Source organism: Chiloscyllium plagiosum, unplaced genomic scaffold (genome assembly GCF_037043375.1).
Source record: "Chiloscyllium plagiosum isolate Xiang-an unplaced genomic scaffold, Cpla_swu_hap1 HiC_scaffold_19, whole genome shotgun sequence".
Classification (NCBI taxonomy): Eukaryota; Metazoa; Chordata; class Chondrichthyes; order Orectolobiformes; family Hemiscylliidae; genus Chiloscyllium; species Chiloscyllium plagiosum.
In genome coordinates, this window is record NW_028270157.1 from 72,717,421 (window position 1) to 72,737,938 (window position 20,518).

General features: G+C 41.2%; 1 protein-coding gene across 1 annotated transcript in view; it reads right to left on the bottom strand.

Annotated features, from left to right (window-relative positions):
* Positions 1-20,518, bottom strand: part of kdm5a (lysine demethylase 5A) — a 209,557-nt gene that overhangs the window by 77,055 nt on the left and 111,984 nt on the right. Inside the window, exons 16-18 of the mRNA XM_043708905.2 lie at positions 19,258-19,382; positions 4,761-4,911; positions 1,167-1,281 (exon numbers count right to left, since the gene is read on the bottom strand). Coding sequence (XP_043564840.1) covers positions 1,167-1,281; positions 4,761-4,911; positions 19,258-19,382 — 391 coding nt within the window. The remainder of the gene's footprint in view (positions 1-1,166; positions 1,282-4,760; positions 4,912-19,257; positions 19,383-20,518) is intronic.

The window sequence follows — 20,518 nt, forward strand, 5'->3', positions numbered from 1 at the left end:
CGCATTTTGTTTTAAAACACTTCTTCCCTGACTGCACTACATTTCCCATTCACCAAATATGCAAGAGCTTTGTATCTGTAAAACTCTATTCAATTGGAGTTTGTACATTATATAAATATTTTTTTAAAACGTTTGTTAAAGAACTTAGCTAGTTTTGGTGAAAATGGCTGGCCACAATGGTTAGAATAAATTTGGAACAAATCCACTAAACACATCTGTTCTAAACTCTCATTGATCTGGCAAATGGAGTCACAATGTGGCATTAAAATGTCTACTTTGCAGAAAGAATACAAAAAGCATAATATCTCATGGTGAGAACCTGCAGAACTTAAGGCGCAAACATATCTGGATGCTTTGGTGCTTGAATTACAGGCTAGTATACAGATACAGCAAGTAATCAGGAAAGCTAAAAATGCTCTGTTTTGTGAATGAAATTGAGTTCAAGTGTAGGGAGGTTATGCTTCAGTTACACAGGGCATTAGTGAGACTGTCTCTGGAGCACTGTGTAACATACTGGTCACCATACTTATTGATTGATGTTAATGCATTGGAAGCAGTTTAGAGAAGGTTTACTGAACTAATGCCCAGAATGAGTTGATTGCTTGATGAGGAAAGGCTAGCTCTGTATCCTTTGGGTTCTTAGAAGAATCAGAGGTTACTTAACTGAATCATACAAGATCCTGTTGAGATTCTTGACCAGGTGGATGTTGAAAGAATGTTTCCTCTTGTGGGAGAATCTAAAAGTCATGGTTTAAAAGTAAATGGCTGCCGCTTAGAAGAAAGAGGTACGGTAACATTCTTTTCCTCAAGTTGAGTTTTTTTGGAACTGCCTTCCTAAAATGGCAGCAAATACAGATTTAATTTTTTTTTAAGGCAGAGGCAGATAGATTTTTGGTTCCTATGGGGATGAAAGACTATTAGGGATATGCAGGAATGTAGAGTTCAGATTAAAATCAGATTACCTAAGATCTTACTGAACCGCAGCACAGGCTCTGAGACCTGCATCACCTACTCCTGCTCTTTGTTCATATCAGGTACTAGTTACTTGAAGAAACCAGTCTGGCTAATTGGAAGTGGACCAACATTCTGCACAATTGTTTCTGTTTAAAAAAAACCTCTGGTCAACTATTATAATGCAATAACAGCTACCATTGCTACATGCTTACCTTAACCAATCGAGTTTGGCTGAGAACACAAGGCAGGCTGTACAGCTGGTGCACAAATGCTTTCAACTCATGGACGGTTAGCTTTGTCCGAGTCTTTCCACCTTCTGATTTATTTCTAAATGTCAACACCAAAACAAAGGTAATGATCACAAGAGTGTTTTCAAAATGTTTATATATAGAGATTTCAGCTTTTATCCATAAACAGAAGCTCATAATTTAGTTCATGGGTTTCTGGAGCACAACATTTCCTTGCACAGTCAAGTATTTTACCTGGATGCAAGAAACAGGAGTCTTAAGATTGTCCTAACAAATTGAGAGCAGTTACACACTGACATCAAAATCTGGCCCACTTCATTGGATGCAAATTCGCCAAAGTTTACAGAATACCACTTCGGGTAGCAAGTGAATTTCCATTTATTCCTTATATGTCTCACTTTCTGGGATTCTTCTCCATCCCTCTGTAGTTGCAGAGAAGGGGGACTGCAAAAGACACTGAATATGCAGCCCAAACTACTCCTGTAAGAGCTGCAGCACACTTGCCTCTGAATCACAATCCATACAGCGTTTTAGCATGAAAATCATGGGGAACACACCAATGTAGTACTGAGGGGGTGCTATACAGATGGAGGTGCTAGCTTATGGATGAGAAGTTGAACAGAGAATGCACCTGCCTGTTAAAGTGGATATAAAAAAAACTCTTCAGCATTAGTTCAAAGATGACTGGGGGTTTATATCTAATGTTTTGGCTAATATTTATCCCTCAAGTAACATCACAAAAATGATCACCTGGTTGTTACAATATTGGTATTCGTGGGAGTTTATTGAATGCAAATCGAACACCATGATTCCTAATTTAAAAAGTGAAAGTACTTGTAAAGGACTTTGGGTCATCTAGCGGTCATGAAAAGCACGAAAGAAATACAAGTCTGCCTTTGTTTTTGAAGCAACCAATCCAATCTCTGAACATCAAGCTGCCAATTACAATTAACAATTAAGAATGAAACAGAAGCACAAATTTCATTGGACATTTGGCTAATTCTCTCAAACTTCCCACTTAATTTAAAAAAAAGACAATTCTTGAGGATGATCCATTTTTCTTCTCATTCTACCAAAGGACCTGAAATTCACGGGTCAGAATCAGTTCACTCTTGAACAGTACTCAACTAAAGATGCAACTTAAAATTTCATTCAGAACAATTACTCTATTAAACTGAACCCCACCAATCTGAGCAAAGAAACAGGATATGGTAAGAAAGCACTAGAATTTCTCAAACAAAAACTGCAGATGCTGGAATCCAAAGCAGATAAGCAGGAACTGGAAGAACACAGCAAGCCAGGCAGTATCAGGAGGTGACGGTCAACGTTTCGGGTATAAGCCTTTTTCAGACTGGGGGTGGGGGTGAGGAGAGCTGCAGATTGAAGGGGGGGGATTAGTGAAGGATTTTGGTGGGGAGAGGGGTGGAGTGGTGAAATAGTGATAGGAGAACATAGGTAGAGGATACAGCCTGGCTGGGAGGAATGAATCTGGTTCGCAGCTGGAAGCAAGGGTCTGTCAGTCAGTAGAATGGAAAGGTGGACAGGGGTGCTGTGGCTGATCCTAATCAGCACAAGAATAATATTTCAAATTCACGCCCCAAGCGGTGGCTGTCAAATTTATTACTGTCGTTCCAAAATTGGCAGCAAGTTATTGTCTGATTTCACTACTAAGGAGTGTTTTAAAATCTTTGAGCATTTTATTCTTACAAAATGCATAACAGATGCTCTGGCATTCATATATTCTGTGTGGTGCGCTGGCCTGCTCCTAAACCTCCCTAGAGAACATCCAACTGGAGCTGGGACATTTGTTGAAATAGTTCTTTCCAACAGAGTCCATGTTTGGCAATAGATGAGCGCATGAAGTATAGCGGCTACCGGACTTAGCGCTCGTCCCAAAGCTGTTCAACTTGGAGTCAGCGTTCTACAGCATGGAAATAGGCCCTAACTCACCCATGTCACCTATTTTTCCTAATTAAACTAGTCCCATTTACCTGCGTTTGGTCCATATCCTTCCATTCCCATTCCATCCACAAACACATTCAAAAGTTTCTTAAAATGACAAAACAGTACTCTTCTTGACCACTACCTCTAGCAGCTTGCTCCACTCTCTGTGAAAAAAAATTGTATCGCTCCCCTCTCACCCTAAAATATACTGAAGTGACCTACCAAGTCCTCTAAAATTCACCCATGCTGATGGCATGCATCGTGTTACCCATCTCCATCCTTCTGCAGCCTGGACCAGACGTTTACCAAAAGGTATTACAAAGCTGATGGACATCTGCTGCACAAGGTGTCTCAAACAAAATCCCTCTAAAACCACAACCATAATGCCAGTGCCAAAAAAGAACAGCAAGTTTTTATGGATGGCCACAACTAAAGCTTGAATTCAAGCCAACATAATTAGATTGGCTCCAGACAGAACCCTGTCCTTTTGAAACTGAAAAGAAGTGTCACAGGTCAAACCAGAAACTGCCTGCAAACCAAAGTGGCTGGATCTATATAGGGCACGATTACAGTTTGGGTTTCAACATTTGCCCAATCATACTCAGCAGAAAAATGTGGCAACGATTATCTTACACACATATTGTTAACACACAAATGAAACCCTTAATTCAACACACCTCTCTGACATCTCGTCATCACAAATCACACTCCCACAAATCTGCCCACTGATTAAAATCCCTCAAACTGGTTGAATCCATCCCACTCCACAATAACATGTTCAATTCACTACTTCCATCTCATATCTCCATATTGAGTAACCTTCTTAAGCTTTTATGGTCTACTTTTGGACCAAGTAATTGGAAACATGGGAAGTCACTGACAATTTCCGTGCAACAAACCCATTTGTTGAATGGCAGGCTTTGAAATAGCGTAGCAAGAGTAGTCCTTGCTAAATAGATTGAGGACAAGCCAAGGCCCCTAACACAGGCATTTTCACCACTGGGATCTCAACATGAACCACTTATGCATTTGTATGGAGATACAAAAAACTTTATATGACAAAAGCAGATCCTCTTCTCAAACTAATCACTTTCAAATCAGTAAATTAAGAGACTGTTGGTTTTGGGAATTGAAATTCACTCAACTTTGAAGAGTACATCATCAGACAACCCTAGATGGAAAAGCAAAACATCAGATGTCTCAGGTGAGCAATAAAAGGAGATTAAGATATCTAATCCTTGAAGAAATACTGCCGGTTCATACTATAGATGCTCACTTGTTTGTCATCTTCCTAAGCACTGTTGTTATAATTTGCTTTATGGCCTACCTATGGAGACAAGAGCTTAAACAACTTGTGCTGAGAACCAGCACCAAAGCAAAACTTTTATTTTTTCATGAGATGAATGACAGAATGAGGCAAAGGGAACGAAGTGCGAAAGGGACATGGAAAGGGAAAGAGGAGAAGTGGCAGAGGGGAATGAGGAGGCAAGGACACAAAATGACCAAGTGGACAAAACACAGAGCAAGAAAATAAAGAGTCTTTTTGAAAAAAATGGCATCAGTGTTTCATTGCAGAGCACAAGTCCCCATTCTCCCTGATATCTCATTGCTTACCTGTTGCGTTGCTTCCTGCTGATAAGCAGCTGGGCAATAGAAGCACACGTTTCTGCCTCTCTCACAGCTGCCCGCAGTTGCTGCAGCAGATCATTCTCAGGAAATTTCTTCTCTTCTGCTTCTTCCAGTAGTGTTTTCAGCTCACAAAGCTCTAATCAAGGGTGAGGATAGGAATAAAGCATTGTGGCATATCTATACACACTGTAAATCAATAACTTACAAATAATCAAAGGCACGAGAGTTTTAAATAAGCTGAAGGAAGTGAATCAAACTTATTTTCTTGGATGGAAATAACAGCAATAACTTTTCTACAATTAGTTGTGATGATGAGACTTAATTTGTATTTAGATCTACAACCTCTTCCCCCAATGTCAACAAAACAGAAAAACTGATCACTGACTTCAGAAAGAAAGGAGAACACGCCCCCATCTACATCAATGGAGCAGACATTGAGAGGGTTGAGAGCATCAGGTTTAGAGGAGTGACAATAACACTCAACCTGCCCTGGATTTCTCACATAGATGCACTGGTCAAGAAGGCACAACAATGCCTCTTCTGCCTCAGACGGCTTAGGAAATTTGGCACATCCATCAGGAATCCTCACCAACCTTTACAGATGCACCATAGAAAGCACACTATCCAGATGCATAACGGCCTGGCATGGCAACTGCTCTGCCCAAGAATGTAAGAAACAATAGAAGGTTGTATGCACAGCTCAGACCGTGATGGAAGCCAACCTTCCATCTACACCTTGTTGCCACAGAAAGGCTGCCAACATCAAAGTCTCCTACCTCTGAAATCAGGCAGAAGATACAGAAGTTTGAACATGCTCGAGCAGGTTCAAGAACAACTACTTCCTAGCCACTATTAGATTGGTAAATGGACTCTCTAACTTCAAATAATACTAATCTTGCTTCGCACACCTCCTGTGCCGTGTAACCTGTATGCCTCACTCTGAGTAAGCACCATATGATCTGTATTTCCTTGCTTACTACGATCTGCCTGTACTGCTTGCAAACAAAGCTTTCCACTGTACCTAGGTACACAAGACTACAATAAATCAAATCAATAAATCAATAAAATAATAAGGGATCTAATTGAGGTGTACAAGATGCAAAAGTAGACAGAAAAGGTGGAATGAGAGGATATACTTTTAGGATAAAGGAAAACAGGCTTACAATCATTTCAAACAACGAACAAGCTTGACGGGCGGAACTGTCTGCTCTAGTTCCTAGTTCTTAAGGTATGACTATTTATAATGCACATTTTTTGAATGCAAAAAATGTAACTTGCTTTGCTTTACATACTTGCACTGGTTTGTGTTGTAGAGAGAGAACAAAATTGATTACCTGGGTATGTATAAGTTCTGAGAGACAAGAGCTCTGTCTCTATGAACTATGAAAGCAACCACCCCAACACACACAAACGAAGTTGCATCAAGACACTATTTAAAAGGGCCACAACACACCGCAGCACACCAGAACTGCAAAAAGAGGAAGAGGAACACCTGTACAAGGTATTCGCCAAAAACGGATACCCGCGCAATTTCATCAACAGATGCCGAAGAGAAAGACAACGGAACGAGGACATGCCGCAACCCAAAGGACTAGCCACACTACCATACATCAGGAGCATTTCAGAAATGACAGCCAGACTACTGCAACCACTAGGACTTATAACAGCACACAAACCAACAGCCACGCTCAGATAACAACTCACCAGAACGAAGGACCCGATACCCAGCATGAGCAAAACTAATGTAGTGTACAAAATCCCATGCAAGGACTGCACAAAACACTATATAGGACAAACAGGAAGACAGCTAACGATCCGCATCCATGAACATCAACTAGCCACGAAACGACATGACCAGCTATCCTTAGTAGCCACACACGCAGACGACAAGCAACATGAATTCGACTGGGACAACACTACCATTATAGGGCAAGCCAAACAGAGAACAGCCAGGGAATTCCTAGAAGCATGGCACTCATCCACTAACTCCATCAACAAACACATCGACCTGGACCCAATATCCCGGCCACTACAGCGGACAGCTAAAACTGACAACCGGAAGCGGCAGGGACAGGCCACTATAAATGCCGGAGGAAACACCACAGGAGGCTCCCAAGCACTGAGGATGTCACCTAGACAGGGGACGAAACGTTTGCAACAAAAACTTCCAGCTTGGCGAACAGAACCACAACAACGAGCACCCGAGCTACAAATCTTCACCCAAACTTTGAAGACAAGAGCTCTCCCGAAACTGGAGTTAAGTTTTGAAAGGAATTCTGACAGGTTGAATGTGGAATTCCTAGGCATTTGCCACTTATTTCCAAGTGGGCCTCATGCTGCTCCTGACATGCCCTTGTGCACTCTTCATTATATCAGGATTTCATGGTAATAGGAGACTGAGGTATGTCAAGTCACAATGTTGTAGATTGCGTTGGTTTGCAATTCTGCTGCTACTGATGGCTCACTGCATCATGGATGCCCAATCAAGTCATTAGATCTGTTCAAAGTCTATCCCATCCAGCAGTGGTAGTACCAAACACAATGGAGGGTACCCTGAATGTGAAAGCAGGACTTCGTCATCATAAAAATAAGACCGCCATAGTCCCAGAGGACTAGAAGGTGCTCTTATTAGAGGGATGGTTGTAGTCTCAGGGAAGGGGTAGGTTTGAGAAAGTGGGACCTTCATGGTAACCTCAGCTAGTCCAGTGTCACCATAAGAACTATGTGGTGATCACTCCTGCTGATACTGTTATGGACAGATGCAGGCGCATGGGCAAGGGTGCGATCAAAAGTGTTTTTACATATTGAAGCCCACCACTTAGTGTGCATTTTGTACCCTTGCCAGTCTCAATTCTTTCTCTAAATGGTGTTCAATATTGTGTCCTGATTCAGTAGTAAGCTGAGGCAGTACTCAGCAGGTTTCCTTGTTTGCATTTAACATGATACAAAGAGTCTTGGTGGGGTCAGGAGTCAAGGTTGAGGTCTTCCATTGCAACTCCCTAACTATGTACCACAGTTCCAACAACTCTGCTGAATCTACCAAAGTTGCAACAACACGTAGGCAACTACATTCTCTCCTCCTGACACGTCTACAATTTTCAAATTGATTGGGTGCAATTATAAGCTCCATCTAAACAGTCTATATTTTCCAAAAACTTTAAGGGGTTATGGTCAGTTCATTCAATGGTCTCTAACTAGCAATTTCAATGTTGAAATGCAGTAATGCCAACACCAAACTCAAGGTCTCTTTCTCAATTGTGATAAGTATTCAACTTTCTGGAAAAATAGCCTTTCAAAGGTCTTTCTATCTTCTTGTTGTCTTCTTGAGAGAGTACAGCACTGACACTCACATCATTTGCATCAACAGCCACTTTGAATGGTTTTGCATAATTAGGTAATTTGCGAACACTGAGGCAGTAGACAACAGCTTTCAGGCTGTCAAATGCCTTCTGACATTCCTCCACCCTTAAAATGCCGCTGAATTCGAACAGCATTTCCTATATTTGTATCATCATCAGATGAGTACTTGCCATCTTATTCTCACATATCTCTTCATGTTTGTAATAACTCTTTCAGGTCATTTCCATTTTCCTCTGGAAGGTAACTCAATTTAACCCAATTTTTCAGAACTTCCATGTTGTCCCCAATTTAGTTTGAGGAAGGTCCAATTCAGAATCCTATGAACTTGGTTCTGCACTCTTATGTAACGAGTAACATATTCACCTTTTGCTTTCCATCCCTATCAAAAAAAACCCTTAAAGCATATTCACACGATAGTCATAGATTTCTTTCGACAGGCGCTTTGAAATAATTCACATCATTCAATTTCCTTTCCATTTGATAAAGCCCTCTAACTCTTGCCTTTAAAGGTTCACCTAACGGGCGGCACGGTGGCACAGTGATTAGCACTGCTGCCTCGCAGTGCCAGAGACTCCGGTTCAATTCCCGCCTCGGGCATCTGTCTGTGTAGAGTCTGCACGTTCTCCCAGTGTCTGCGTGGGTTACCTCCGGGTGCTCTGGTTTCCTCCCAGAGTCCAAAAATGTGCAGGTTAGGTGAATTGGCCATGCTAAATTGCCCGTAGTGTTGGGTGTAGGGGTAAATGTATGCGAATGGGTCGCTCTTCAGCGGGTCAGTGTGGACTTGTTGGGCCGAAGGACCTGTTTCCACACGAAGTAAGTAATCTAATCTAACACTGGGAGTAACACTCCGCTAGCAAAATTATGAATTTTTGATCTCGTCTGCTTCCTATTTCATCATATGCTGTTTTACTTTCAAATGCTGTCTAGCCAACTCATACGCTTTATTTAATATTTTCCTAAAATTTGACCCGTAGTCCAAATATGTGGTCTCTGAACGATTTTCTCCTTAATCAATTCCACTCATCCTCTCACCCATGCCCAAAAACTACTTAAAATGGATCAAAATTGGTATGCATTAAGTTCATCCCTAATTGCAAAAAGTACAAATGGAATTTCTTTATCCAAATCCTCTGAATAGTCTTGACTATCAGCCATCAGCATGGTCTTTAAAGTTTGTTGCCATCGTTCTAACACACTCTGCAATTCTGGATGGTATGCAATGAATGCGAGTTGTTTTATTCCTAAGCCATCCATAACTTAGAGTCACAGAGTCATACAGGATCGTGACCAGATGGGCCAATGGGCTGAGAAGTGACAGATGGAGTTTAAGTCAGATAAATGCGAGGTGCTGCATTTTGGGAAAGCAAATCTTAGCAGGACTCATGGTAAGGTCCTAGGGAGTGTTGCTGAACAAAGAGACCTTGAAGTGCAGGTTCATAGCTCTTTGAAAGTGGAGTCGCAGGTAGATAGGATAGTGAAAAAGGCATTTGGTATGCTTTCCTTTATTGGTCAGAGTATTGAGTACAGGAGTTGGGAGGTCATGTTGCCGCTGTACAGGACATTGGTTAGGCCACTATTGGAATATTGCGTGCAATTCTGGTCTCCTGTCTATCGGAAAGATGTTGTGAAACTTGAAAGGGTTCAGAAAAGATTTACAAGGATGTTGCCAGGGTTGGAGGATCTGAGCTACAGGGAGAGGCTGAACAGGCTGAGGCTGTTTTCCCTGGAGCGTCAGAGGCTGAGGGGTGACCTTATAGAGGTTTACAAAATTATGAGGGGCATGGATAGGGTAAATAGACAAAGTCTTTTCCCTGGGGTCGAGGAGTCCAGAACTAGAGGGGATAGGTTTAGGGTGAGAGGGGAAAGATATAAAAGAGACCTAAGGGGCAACTTTTTCACACAGAGGGTGGTACGTGTATGGAATGAGCTGCCAGAAGATGTGGTGGAGGCTGGTACAATTGCAACATTTAAGAGGAATTTGGGTGGGTATATGAATAGGAAGGGTTTGGAGGGATATGGGCCGGGTGCTGGCAGGTGGGACTAGATTGGGTTGGGATATCTGGTCGGCATGGATGGGTTGGACCGAAGGGTCCGTTTCCATGTTGTACATCTCTTCCTTGAATAACTGATGTAAAAGTTGGCCCATCATCTCAACGTACTTTTGTGGGTAGTCCATATCAAGAAAAAAAATTGATTAACTCTTCTACAACCTTTTTAGCCATGATACTGCATAATGACATGGCCTCTGGAAATCTAGTAGAAACATCCACAAATAATGATTCCTACTTTTAGTTTTAGGTAGGGGTCATACGCTATCAATTAAGATTCTTGCAAAAGGTTCCTCAAATGAGGGAATGGATATTAAGGGTGTTAGTTTTTATTGCTGTCTGAGGTTTTCCCATTACTTCACACATGACATATCTGGCAAAATTCAACCACATCTTTATACAGTCTAGGCCAATAAAAATGCTTGTGTAAAAACCTAAAGAACTGCATATGCTATATAACAGAAACAGTAACAAAAGTTGCTGGAAAAGCTCAGCAGGTCTGACAGCATAGCAAAGAATCCCTACAGTGTGGAAACATGCCATTTGGCCCAACAAGTCCACACTGACCCTCTGAAGAGGATCCCATCTGGACCCATTCCCCTACCCTATTACTTTACATCTCCCCTGACTAATGCACCTAACCTACACATCCCTAAACACTATGGGCAATTTAGCACGTCCAGTTCACCTAACCAATACATCTTGGAACTGTGGGAGGAAACCAGATCACCCAAAGAAAACCCACATAGACATGGGGAAAATGTGCAAACTCCACACAGACAGCTGCCAGAGTCTGGAATCGAACCCGGGCCCCTGGTACTGAGAGGCAGTAGTGCTAACCACTGAGCCTCTGTGCCACATCTGTGGAGAGAGATCAGAGTTAATGTTTCAGATCTAGTGATTCTTCCTGAGAAAACGTTTGTGTTTTGGCTTGATTTTTCCTTACTCCCTAATGACCTCCTACTAGTATTTCATGTGCTCCCGCAACACTTCATGACTACAACTCATCAGTAATAGAACTTGATGAACTTCTGCTCATATGCTTAAATTTATGATGGTCTCCATCTCCTCATGAAGAGTTCATTTTTAAGAGTGTAACATTCTGGGATACACTCAGATTCTTCTTCTGTGTACGTTTTTTGATACAACTACTTTAGTTTGTCATGTTTCTGTTGTATTTCAGCTAATTTCTCTCATCTAAAAATATCTACTTTGTCCTCTATCTATTCTTGTTTTTTCCACCTCAGTCATTCGATCAAAGAGTTTGATAATTTGAACTTCAATCTCCTTATCTTTATTTGTTGATTTCTCCTCCTCCTTCACTGTGCGACTTTGTGAACTTACAGAGTCGAAGTCAAAGAGATGTACAGCACGGAAACAGACCCTTCAGTCTGATTCATCCATGCCGACCAGATATCCCAACCCAATCTAGTCCTACTTGCCAGCACCCGGCCCATATCCCTCCAAACCCCCCTATTCATATACCCATCCAGACGCCTTTTAAATGTTGCAATTGTACTAGCCTCCAACACTTCCTCTGGCAGCCCATTCCACACACGCACCACTCTCCACGTGAAAATGTTGGCCCTTAGATCTCTTTTACATCTTTCCCCTCTCACCCTAAACGTATGCCCTCTAGTTCTGGACTCCCACACCCCAGGAAAAAGACCTTGTCGATTTATCCTATCCATGCCCCTCATGATTTTATAAACCTCTCTAAGGTCACCCCTCAGCCTCCGACACTCCAGGGAAAACAGCCCTAGCCTATTCAACCTCTCCCTATAGCTCAAATCCTCCAACCCTGGCAAAAAAAACTTGCTACCACAGTCAAAAACCCCAGAATATATTTCCTGTAAAACCTCAGTCGCCCAATTTTCCACTGGCTTTTCAATCACAGTAGGCATCACTCCCACCTGTGATCAAGCTACATTACTATCAAGGAAAACTGTAATTCTGAAACTGAGAATTTCCCTATTACTTCAATCACCACTTCACTTTCCGCTGGACTCTGCAACTTCCCTTCATATAATGGAATACTGCTCTTTTAACCATCAACTTCTCATATTACCACTTTTTCTTAATTCATTTTTGGGATGAGGGCATTGTTGACGAGGCCAACATTTATTGCCCATCCCTAATAGCCCAGAGGGCAGTTAAGACTCAACCACAGATATCTGCCTAGAGTCACATGCAGGCCAGGCCAGGCCAGGCAAGGATGGCAGTTTCCCTCATTAAACCAGATGGATTTTTTGACTATAGATTTGTGGTAATCATTAAACTCTTAATTCCAGAATTTAACATTTTCTTTTAATCATTCAATTCGAATTCTACCATCTGCCATGGCGGGATTCAAACCCCAGGTCTCCACAGAATTACCTGGGTCTCTGTATTAACAGTCCAGTGATACTGAATTCCACATCTCCTCATCTCTCACCAAAGACTGACGTATTCCCCTATCTCTTAAAACCTTCATTTCTTTACCCGCTCCTCTTGGCATACATAGGCATAAGCCTTACCCACACAACTCAATTCTTGAAGATCCTGCACTTTTGTGGAAGGAATCAAATTGGGGCAGGAACAGAAAAGTAGGTCAGCTAAGCATACGCAGAGCAGGAACAGAGAGAGCAGCCAACACAAGTTAGCGTTAACCGTACCAGGTTCAGTTAAGCACATGAAGTTCTAAACCGCACGCAACCTGATGTTGAGAGAGCTTATGGTAGATAACCTGTTCATGAATTGTTATGTTATTAATGTTTGAAATTAAAATATGATTAGTCTGCTATACTGTGAAGGCATGAAATCAAGACACAATTGGTCTGCTATGTTGCTAAGGCCAGAAATCGATATGTAACTGGTCAATAAGAGAAAGCGTAAATGAGAAATCGATTTGTTATTGGGCAGTAAGAGAAACGCAGATTCATGTAAAGAAGTGTGATTGTAACCACCAAAAAGCAGACTCTCCATGCAAGGACTCTCTCATCCTGCTGGTTGGGTTTCCTTCCATACAAGTAACAAGGAAGCATATATGGAATGAGCTGCCAAAGGAAATACTGGAAGCTGGTAGAAATACAACATTTAAAAGACAGCTGGATAGGTATATGAACAGGAAGGGTGTAGAGGGATATACCCAAATCGGACTAGATTAATTCAAGATACCTGGTTGGTATGGGCAAGTTGGACTAAAGGGTCTGTTTCTGTACTGGACATCTCTATGATGCTGTAACCCATAACCATCTGATATTTTCACTGCTAATCTTGCAGCCTTAACTCTTTTCTCTTACACCTTATTTTTCACATCAGGAAGTGAACTTTTGAATTCCAAAATATTTGGCTAAGAGCATAATATGTTTGATCTACTTTCAATGCCCTTACATTTGTATCAAAATTACTTTGGTTGACCCTTTCCAACTCAATGTATGCTTGACCAGAGTGTCTCCTTAGATTCCTGAAACGTTGTCTGTAGGCTTCTGGTACTAGCTCATATGTACTTAAAATGGCATTTTTCACCTCATTACAACCCCCAGGCCCCTCCTCTGATAGTGATGAAAATATCTCACTTGCTCAAATCAACAATACCCACATGATCACCAGCCATTTCATTTGTTTAGCCACTTTCTCAAATGAAATGAAAAAGGCTTCTACAACCTTCTTGTCAAATTTCGGCAACGTTTGGACATATTTAAACAGATTCTCACCAGGTCAAAGTCTACAGTGGGGCTGCTCTCCATCACTGCCCTCATCACACCCTCAACCTTTCACTTCTACCTTCATTTTAAACTGACTTGAGTTCTCAGTTCCAAAGTCAAAAACGCTCATTCTCCCTGTTCTTCTGCTGGGGGCCTTCCTTTCCTTATTGTTTGCCAAGTCTATTTTTCCTTCTCTTTTTCCTCTGCTGGTGCTATTCTCTCTTTCTGCTTTTTGTCAGCTTTCAATTGTAATTCAAACTGTTTCATTTCCTTTTCATGTTCAAACCGCTTCATTTGCAATTGAATTTTAGCTATTTCCAATGATTCTGTTCACATTTTCAACAATCATAAATGTCAAGCTATTGTTGCAATTACCTCCCATTTTGACACAGACAAAGGCAATCTCAATTCCAGCTTGTCTGCCAATTCCAAACGTTTTGCCTTGCTCATTTCCCATACAACTCCCAAAGTGACTTCTTCCACTGCCAGGAAACTGACTGAAAGAGCCTTTTTTTACATAAGGCACAACCTATTTAAACCAATTGAATTCAACACCCGAAATAAGAAACACCAATACTCATTGCTTTTGAGACTGATAATCCTAAAACTAACCTGGAATTAAGAGATTGTGATACTTTTTGCGAGGTTTGTGATTGATACTGACAAATTGGTCTCCAATTTGTTAAGACCAGTCCAAACCCCGTCAAAATATATTAAGATAGTCTAGATCCTAACTACTACTAATTTTAAAGGCAAGTGTAAGGCATTGTGTTCCAGATGTAATTAGCTTGATGAAACTTTAGGCAAAACACACTATTTTATACTACAGTTAAAATACAAATTAAAAATACAAGAACTGGCTTAATTATAACTATTTGTTACATACATTAATGACTTGGATGTAAACCACAGAATGTAGATAGTATAATCAGTAAGTGTGCAGATGACATGAAAGTTTGTGGTGCTATCATTGAAGAGGATGATCTCAGGCTACAGCTTGATATTAGTCAGCTGGTAAATTGGGCAGTCACAGCAAATGTAATTTAATCCTGATAGGTACGAGGAAGTACTGAGGAACAAAGAGATCTTGGTGAACAAGTCAATATATCCCTGGAGACGTCAGCACAGTTAGACAGGGTGGTGAAGGTAGCACATCAGATGCTTACCTTCACTAATAAGGGCAGAGAATAAAAAAGGAAGACTTGTTAGAATTTTATAAAACATTGGTTAGGCTAGAGATGGAATACTGCAAACACTTCTGATTATCACATTATCTGAAGGATGTGACTGCATCAGAAAGGGTACAAAGAAGATTCACCAGAGTGTGGTCTGGGATGAAAAGTCTCACTTATAGGCTGGGTTGGTTTTCCTTGGAGCAGAAGAGGCCAATGGAGATATACAAAATTATGAGACACATAGATAGGAGAATCTCTTCCCCACAGCAGATGCAACTTAGACCAGTTTAAGCTAAAGAGTAAGTGGTTTAGAGGAGATTGAAGAAAAATTATTTTCAACTAGTGATAGAAATATGCAACTGCCTGCCTGAAAAGGTGGTGGAGACAGGTACTCCCACAACACTTAAGAAGCAGCACGCTGAGTACTCAAAATGCAGGGGCATAGTTGGGTTTGGACCAAGTGCAAGCAAACAGAATTAACATAGTTTGGTGTTTATTGGTGAGTGTAGACATGATGGGCCAAAGGGCCTGAATGCTGTATGAATCTATGACTCTTAGTTGGCTACTCTGGGTCTAGGCCAAGGACCAAAAGGTGGGGCAGGGAAATGTTGAAGATTAGGGTCCCTTAAAAAACTGATTTGCCTCATTGATCTCAGCATGAGACTTCATTTAACAGCAAATCCCCAGCAGTACTGAACAAAGGGAAGAGTTACAAAAAACAGAGGTACAATACTCATTAAACTAGAGTCAACAATTTCTGCTGCTATACACACCGTATTATCAGTGTGTGGTTTTCAACAATAACTTGTTCTTGGAAAGAATAGCAAACTAACTGTCAGATAAAAGGTGGGCAAGGCATCAATGATTATCTGACATCATGATTGGTTGTCCCATGGTCACTGGCCAAAAGGCTTCACACACTGATTGATATAGCGCAAGTCACCTGCCGTTAGAACATGATATAACAATAAATGCCAGGCTCAGAGAGAAGTACCCAGGACAGGATGTGCTGGGGGAAGCCAAAAGGGGCTAAGCCAGTTCCATGCTGGAATAACTGCATGAGATCAAGCAACTTTGAAAAGCCAAATCTGCACTGGTAAAGCCGTGCAGGGGCCAAGAGATTCAGGAGTCAGGTTCTGCACTGAAGTAACCATGCTGGAACTAGGTCAGATCTGCACTGGACAAGCTGTGCAGGAACCAAGAATAGATAGGCCATATCGGCTATGGAGTTACAGTACCAGAGCAGAAAGGCTTTCCCAACAAACAAAACTCGTAGGCAGTATTTTCAAATTAGGAAGTCCTTACTTCAACTCAGATGCTCGATGCAAGATCGAAACAATCCATGCCTGTTTGTATCCATGAATTATTCCTCCTGGTCATGGCTGTATATTTTATCTAAAGGTTTATATCTAACCTGATCCTTCTTAAAAACTTAATTAACAATCAGAAAATTATTTCCAAATCTTCAACTGCCTATATTAGGTACTGAGATTGTGATACCCAGAAGGCACAAGTGGCAAGCAGACTCAATGGGTTGAAAGGATTGCTCCAGCTTTTATTCTTATGATCTTAGAATTAGCATATTTCGGATCCGATGGCACACTTGACTTAGTTCTGGGGGATCCATTAGGGCATTGTCAGGATATCAGACAAATATTTTCTACACTACAGAATAAATAGTGCATACTTTTCATGAACAAGGCATTGGAGTAGGTTGACGAGGGCAGGGCAGTAGACAGTCATATGGATTTTAGAAAGACCTTTGATAAGGTTCCACATGATTGTCTGCTCTGGAAGGTTAGGTCGCATGGAATCCAGGGCAAGCTGACAAATTGGATACACAATTGGCTTGATGGTAGAAAGCAGAGGGTAACAATGGAAGGATCCTTCTTGGACTGTGACAAGTGGAGTGTCTCAAGGGGTCCATGCTGGGCCCATTGCTTTTTGTTATCTATATCAATGATTTGAATGAGGATGTACAAGGCATGATTAGGAAGTTTACAGATGACCAAAAGGCTTCACACACTGAAATAGGCGGTATCGTGGACAGTGAGGAAGGTTATCAGCAATTGCAGTAGGACCTTGATCAGCTGGGGAAGTGGGCTGAGGAATGGCAAATGGAGTTTAATATAGGTAAGTGTGTGGAATTGCATCTTGGAAAGATAAATCAGGTAGGAGTTTCATGGTGAATGGTAGGGCCTAAGGAATGTAGTGGAACAGAGGGACCTTGCAGTTCAGGTGCACTGTTTTCTGAAAGTAGGGTCACAGGTAGACAGGGCAGTGAAGGAGGCTTTCGGCACACTGGCCTTCATCAGTCAGGGCACTGAGTATAGAAGTTGGGAAGTTATGTTGCAGTTATACAGGACGTTGGTGAGGCCGCACTTGGAGTGTTGTATTCAGTTTTGGTCACCTTGTTATAGGCAGTATGTTACTAAACTGGAAAGAGTGCAGAAGAAATTTACAAGGATGTTGAGTTATCGGGAGAGGTTGGACAAGCTCGGACTTTTTTCTTTACAGCAGTGGAGATTGAGGAGGGGATCTTGCAGAAGTCTGTAAAATAATGAGACACAGCGAGAGGGTGAATGCACTCTGTTTTTCCTAGGGTTGGGGAATAGAGAACTAGAGGGCACCAGTGTAAGGTTAGAATGGGAAGAATAGAAGGGAACCTGAGGAGCAACATTTTTAGATTAGATTAGATTCCCTACAGTGTGGAAACAGGCCCTTCGGCCCAACAAGTCCACACTGACCCTCTGAAGAGCAACCCACCCAAACCCAGTCCCCTACATTTACCCCTTCACCTAACACTATGGGCAATTTAGCATGGCCAATTCACCTACCCTGCACATTTTTGAACTGTGGGAGGAAACCGGAGCACCCAGAGGAAACTCACACAGACACGGGCAGAATGTGCAAATTCCACACAGACAGTTGCCTGAGGCAGGAATTGAACCTGGGTCTCTGGCGCTGTGAGGCAGCAGTGCTAACCACTGTGCCACCGTGCCACCCAGAGGATTGCCAGTAGAAGTGGTTGAGGCTAGTACAGTAACAACATTTAAAAGGCATTTGGACAAATATATGGATAAGAAAGGTTTAGAAGAATATGGGGCAAGTGCACGGAAATGGGATGAGTGTGGATGGACATTTTGGATGGCATGGACCAGTTTGGGCCAAATAACCTGTTTCTGTGCTGTAGGACTCTATGACTCTAGAGTGTAAGAGTTGGGATGTTATATTACTGTTGTATAAGTCATTGGTGAGGACACACTTGGAGTATTGTGTATAGTTTTGGTCACCCTGTTATAAGAAAGACATAGTTAAACTGGAACGAGTTCAAAGAAGATTTATGAGGATGTTGCCAGGACTAATAGGCCTGAGTTGTAGGGAGAAGTTGGCCAGGATAGGACTTTTTTTCTTGAACTGTAGGGGAATGAGGGGTGACCTTATTGAGGTATACAAAATCATGAGGAGCGTAGATCGGATTAATGCTTACAGTCTTTTACCAAGGGATGGGAAATTGAAAACTAGAGGACATCGTTTTTAGATGAGAGGGGAAAGATTTAAGGAGGACCAGAGGGGCAACTTCAAGCAGACAGTGGCACGTATATGGAAGGGGCTGCCAGAGAAAGTGTTGAGGCAGGGACAGTAGCAACATTTTAAAACATTTGGATAGATAATGCAACAATGCCTAAAATAAAACATACCGGCAGAGAGCCTTCCTACTCACACCCCAAATGATTACTTGGACATTGCAGAGATTGCAAGTTACAGTAAACTTCCAGTATTTCAGGTAGATAACTTTTGCCGGTTTATTGAGAGTGCCAGTTAAAATGAAGTTTGTTGTATTATCTTCAAAACGTATTGATTAAGTTTAAGCAATAGACTTCCATCTTCACATCGTTTTGCTGAAATCCAGTACATTAAGCTTGATGAAAATTGTCCAGTAAATTGGTTAAAGTTAATCAACAGTAGAATCATAGAATCCTTACAGTGCAAAAAGAGGCCGTTTGACCCATCAGATCTGCATAAACCCTCTGAAAAGCATCCCACCCAGACTCATCCAATCCCCATAAGCCCGCACAAGGCTTTTACAATGGGTAACCCATCTAATAGGTGAGGATTGTAAAATCTAACAGTTAACTAGATGATGAAGTGTGTTGTACAAGATGACCTTTTTAAATATTATGAATATAAAGAAATTAAATTAAAAACATACCTTTCTTGTGATTAAACTCCGCTTCCAAGACTTCTCTCACTTTGCTCACCCAGTTGTCATATGACTGGGCTCGCTCTTTAACTCCATAAAGCATTGATGGGAGCTCATCTAGTGTGTACCGGTACCTAGTTTGGAGAAAGAAATAAAAACATTGACCATTCACTAATTCCTTATTTTTCTTTCCATAGGATTGTATCGGACAAAAACAAATAGTTTCAGTACAAGTCGTCCATATTTAAGGACATGTTTTCAAAACATGGTATAGATCAGTTGGAAAGGTTGGTCAGAGAAATGGAAAATTGAGTTTAATCCAGCCAGGTGTTACGTGATACATTTTGGGAGGTCAACTGCAAGAGGAATGAATACAATAAATGGTAGTGTTACGAAGCGGAGGTCAACACCTTTGTAATTAAAACCCAAAATATGCAGAGAAGATAACCACATCTTGTAGTCAGACAAATGGTATCATCTACCTCTTACCCCAAACTGTTTCAAAGGAGTGTTTAAATGAAATTGAATACTCACTTTATTGAATACTCCTGATACTCACTTTATAGCTAACTCGTCATTTATTTACCTAACTCCAACAATGAGCCACTAACAAACAAAGTAATTGCTTCCTAACTACTATCTATTCCCTAACTGAATTTAAATTCTATTCCAGTTTAAATGCTGTTTCAATAATACAGGTCCCACTTATATAAACCCAATTAAGAACAATAAATTAAAACTTAATCTTTCAAAACTGCAGTGAAAATACATCTTCCTGAATTGTCCTCATCCTCTCCTCTGATTCTGCTGTCTCTCCTGCTGTCTGAAACACATTCTCAGTCTGTTGAATTCTGGTGTCTGAAATATTAGCTGAACATGCCTTGTAGCTTCATAAGTAGATGTTTTTTTCCCTAAGAGATGGAACATTCTTGTGACAGCCCAGTATTTCTTAGATAACAGGTTGTTCCGTATTCAGATGACAGTTGGCTCTCCCTTAATTTTCAAATATTCTGGTTTTATATACCCCTATGACACATTCAGTTTTTATAATCTGATTGCTTTGACACCCTGAAACCAATCTATTTTAAGTTCAATATGTCCTTAGTCTCCAACTGTCTTTTTAAATTAATTGGCTCAATTTACACTGGTGTCTGGGTAAAATTCTACTTGGGCCTGACAACTGTAAAACTTGAATAGACTGTTTCATTTCAAGAACTTGCAGCTGCACAGACATTCATCTTAACTGTAAGCACAGAAAGGAATACTATTT